Source organism: Camellia sinensis, chromosome 11 (assembly GCF_055761805.1).
Source record: "Camellia sinensis isolate YWXY chromosome 11, ASM5576180v1, whole genome shotgun sequence".
NCBI classification, from domain to species: domain Eukaryota; kingdom Viridiplantae; phylum Streptophyta; class Magnoliopsida; order Ericales; family Theaceae; genus Camellia; species Camellia sinensis.
Window position 1 is genome coordinate 138,124,670 of NC_138971.1, and position 3,979 is coordinate 138,128,648.

The 3,979-nt window shown below is 34.7% G+C and overlaps 1 protein-coding gene across 1 annotated transcript; it reads right to left on the reverse strand.

The window, feature by feature from the left end:
- Window positions 1–1,771: 1,771 nt before the first annotated feature.
- LOC114312482 (UDP-glycosyltransferase 91A1) lies at window positions 1,772–3,571 on the reverse strand. The gene has a single exon (XM_028258719.2). It carries the CDS (start codon window positions 3,424–3,426, stop codon window positions 2,005–2,007), a length of 1,422 nt encoding a protein of 473 aa, XP_028114520.2. The 5' UTR covers window positions 3,427–3,571; the 3' UTR covers window positions 1,772–2,004.
- Between the last annotated feature and the right edge of the window lie 408 nt (window positions 3,572–3,979).

Here is a 3,979-nt window from a genome sequence, read left to right on the forward strand (position 1 = left end):
AAATTGGGAAATTCAATCTAAGGCTACCATCAAATCAGAGAGAAATCCAATAAAACAATTGCAGGAGATATTAAAACAAGAAAATTCATTCTATAAATGCAAATAAAAATTTTTAAAAAAGAAGAAGAAGAAGAAGAAGAAGAAGAAGAAGATGATGATGATGATGATGATGGAAACGAGAGCAATAATTCACCTTCAGATTATCGAAGATCAATTAATAGAGAGGAGAAGGAGATACATAATTAAAAAAAAAATTTAAAAAAGAAGATGAAATTTTTTTGTAGGAATAGAATTTTTCAAAATAAATTAAAAAATTCTAGATGTGCATAAAATTTGACAAGAATAATGTGACAATGTTAATTAATGAGTATTTGATTTTGTTGTTGAGCCAAATAAAATAAAATAAGATTGAACGTATATTTAGTTTTGGTTATGAATCTAAAAAAAAAAAATGGTTGCGAACCTAAAAAAAAAAAAAAAAAAAAGATTGAATGTATATTTAACTTTGGTTGTGAATCTTAAAAATTAAAAAAAAATAAAAAATGGATGTGAATCTTAAAATAAAAAAATAAATAAATAAAATCTTTGTGAACCTGAAAAAATAAATAAATAAATAAAAGAAAAAAAAATTGAATGTATATTTAGCTTTGATTGTGAATCTTAAAAAATAAATAAAAAAATAAAAATAAAAAAAAAATATGAGAAAAGTAGTGGGTACCCATCCCCGACCCATCCCCTGTGGATATTTAAAGAATATTACTTACCCTACCCAATGGATAAAAAAAAAAGAAAAAGAAAATCCATATATTTAGATTGGGTCTCTATGAATACACATAGGATAGGTTATCCATTTCCATCCCTATGCTAAGGTTTTTGACAGAAGATGCTCACTAAATTAGTCATTGAATTGATAAGTTTATAATATTGCTCCTTAAAGCATAATATGCATCACTCCTGTGCACATTTGAACGTACTTGGTGCATGATATAGGGTTGTTTTGGGAAGATGGTAAAAAGTGATTTTTTGGCTTTTAATTAAATTTTTGGCTTTTTTAGACAAATGATTTGGGAAGTTGGTAAAAAGTAACTTTTGACTTTTTTGATTAATATTTGTTTATGATGTCAAATCATAATAAAATGACTAAACTACCCCCATTTATTTAAAATATTTACAACTGAACCTACGTAACACATTGTGACCCATGAGGGGTAAAATTGTAATTGTACCGTTGGCTAAAAACCAACTTGCCAAATGAAAAAAAAGCCAAAAAAGTCAACTTTTGACTTTTATTACTAACCAAAAAAAGTGACTTTTAGCCATGTTGCCAAAATAAGCCATAGTCTCAAATCTGAAACAGGAGTGTGTGTAGCCAAGTGTGCATACCATCCTTCAAGGTTGTTGCTACTGTAGGGGACCTGGTTTGTCTAGCTTTTGGGGCTTAATCAATCTTGTTACTGTTGTATTATTTTTGTTTCTTTGGTTGTTGCTTGATTGGTCTCTCACCAATGGTTGGATTAGATGCTAGCATATGATACTTGTTTTTTGGTATCAACTTAGTTAGAATTTTAGAGTTTAGCTATGATACTCAGTGCATTTTTCTTCTTTATTGATGTAAGTCATTCTTGTACTTTGTTTCTTTGGTTAATAAAGTTTTTTATTTTTATAATAGTAAAAATAAAAGAACTAAAATTAATTAAACCAATTTGAGTTAAAATAAAAAATTCAGAACTAAATTGAGCCTACTAATTAATTGGAGTGACTCAAATAACAATAACTAAAATGATGTAATTTGTCTTTATTTATATTATTCTCAACAAATACAAATTAGAAAGCAAAACATTACAGATAGCAAAAGCAATACAAACCAGACCAATATTCAAGAAGCAGCCACAAAGCAAAACATAGTTTACACAAATAAATTTCGAAATAACTTTGAAAATAATTTTTTGATTGCCTATTCACTTCTAACATGTTTCTGAAGCTTCATTTTTCTTCTTATTAAGCTCACTGTTTATGCTTTTTGAGATAATCCAAAAAATTATTAACGTACTTATCTTGTACAGCATCGTCAACAAGCAACCCACTCATCTCTTTAACCTTCTCCCGGTAAATCCTGCCTTCATCCTCAACTATCACTAGTCTCAGTGAGTCGGCCACCGAGCCTCTCGTGAACGACCCGTCTTGCTCCTCTCTCGGTATCAAGTATGCCATTCTCCTCTCTTCCAAAAGCCTAGCGATCAACCCTGTGTCCGCCAGGGAAGACAACAAAATGAGTGGCTTCTTGAACTGTATAGCCTCAACAACTGAACTCAACCCAGCGTGAGACAAGAACCCACCCACCGAGTCATGACTCAGTATCTTGAGTTGAGGCGCCCAACTGGTGCAAACTACACCTCGTTTCTTAGTTCTCTCCTCAAACCCGTTTGGTAACTCGATCACCTCAGTATCAGCCACACCACGCCGATTCCTCAGAACCCAAAAAAATGGAAACTCAGATAGCTCTAACCCGAGAGCTATCTCAGTGAGTTCGGCTTGATTTGGCTTTGCTTCGCTCCCGAATGCAACGTAGACAACCGACCTCTTAGATTGCTTGTCAAGCCACTCTTTAATCTCCGTCCAAGCTTCACCGCTGTCACTACTATCATACGCCGTGGTGGGAAGTAGACCGATGGGTATAATCGGCTTCTGGTGAATCTGTTGAAGAAGTTTTAACCATTCGGGTTCGAACTCATAAGAGCTTCTCACAACCAATACGTCACAAGCTTCGATGCCTGCTCCAAACCGATATGTAGCGGGAATGTTTTCGTCATCGACACTGGCTAGGTCGTCAAAGATACGCTTAACCTCAAAGAGCCGAAAGCATGCGATGTTAGATTTAAAGGGGATCCATTTGGGTGTAACAGTGAAGTCCTCGGGCGTTGTACGATCATCTTCGCCCTTCAAGACTGGTATGGGACCAGCAAAGCACAACGTAGCGGCAATGAAGATGCTGAAGCAGACTCTAGAAATGCCTAGTTTGGCAGCAACAGGGCCTAGCCAATAAGGTGCGAAATCGTAAATCACCCAATCGGGAGCCATATCTGCTAGAAGCTGAGTCATGGGTTGTTGGAGTTGATCGTAGGCCATCTTCAGATACTTGACCTTGTCATAGGGAAGATCGGTGGTGGACTCTGCGTTTTTGGGGAGTTTTTCGACCTGAGGCAATTGAAGCTTCACTAGATTGATGAGAGGGGCTAGATCTGGAGGCATTTTGGGGAGTCTGTCGATGTTTCTAGGAGTGGATACAAAGGAGACTGTGTGACCCTTTTGAGCTATGAGCTTGGAAAGCTCTAGGAAAGGAATCATGTGACCAAAGGCTAACCATGGGAGCATAACTATGTGTAGCTTATCGTCACTTTCCATGGATGGTTTAGGCATGGACTCCATGTTCGGAACTGGTTAGTAGACGACTGGCCGAGTGTCTACCACTTGATGGGAAACAAGCAAGCTAGATAGGGTGATTGCTAGTTAGAGCATTATGCATCACCTGTTAGCCTGTTCTACAACCGAACATTAGTTGTATGTGTTATATATGTTATTATATTATGTTGTTAGTTCTAACAAAATAGATTTTTTTTTTTTAATTTATACAATGTATCAAAAGCCATGTCATGTAATTAAATTCTTTTTTTTTCCCCCTCTAAAGGAAGAGATAATGCAGTGGTGGGATGCTCATCAGTTGAATGTCGGTTGCATTGGTGGTCCTCAAAATGATTCTTTGGCCTCATTTAGAAAGTTAATTATTTTAGTATGTTATTTTAATTTTTAGCTATTTTAATAGATTAAAATTTTTGTATTTGAGAAGATGGTTGGATTTTTTTATAATTGGATGTGATGTTTGTGAGAGAAAAATGAAATAATTATGAATTTAATATGACAATTTATCTTATTGACTAATTTAACTTATTTTGCCTTTTTATAAATTTTAACTGTGATTCAT

What these genes read in the sequence shown, in the direction of transcription:
- LOC114312482 (XM_028258719.2), bottom strand. Translation starts at nt 3,426, where the DNA reads ATGGAGTCCATGCCTAAACCATCCATGGAAAGTGACGATAAGCTACAC.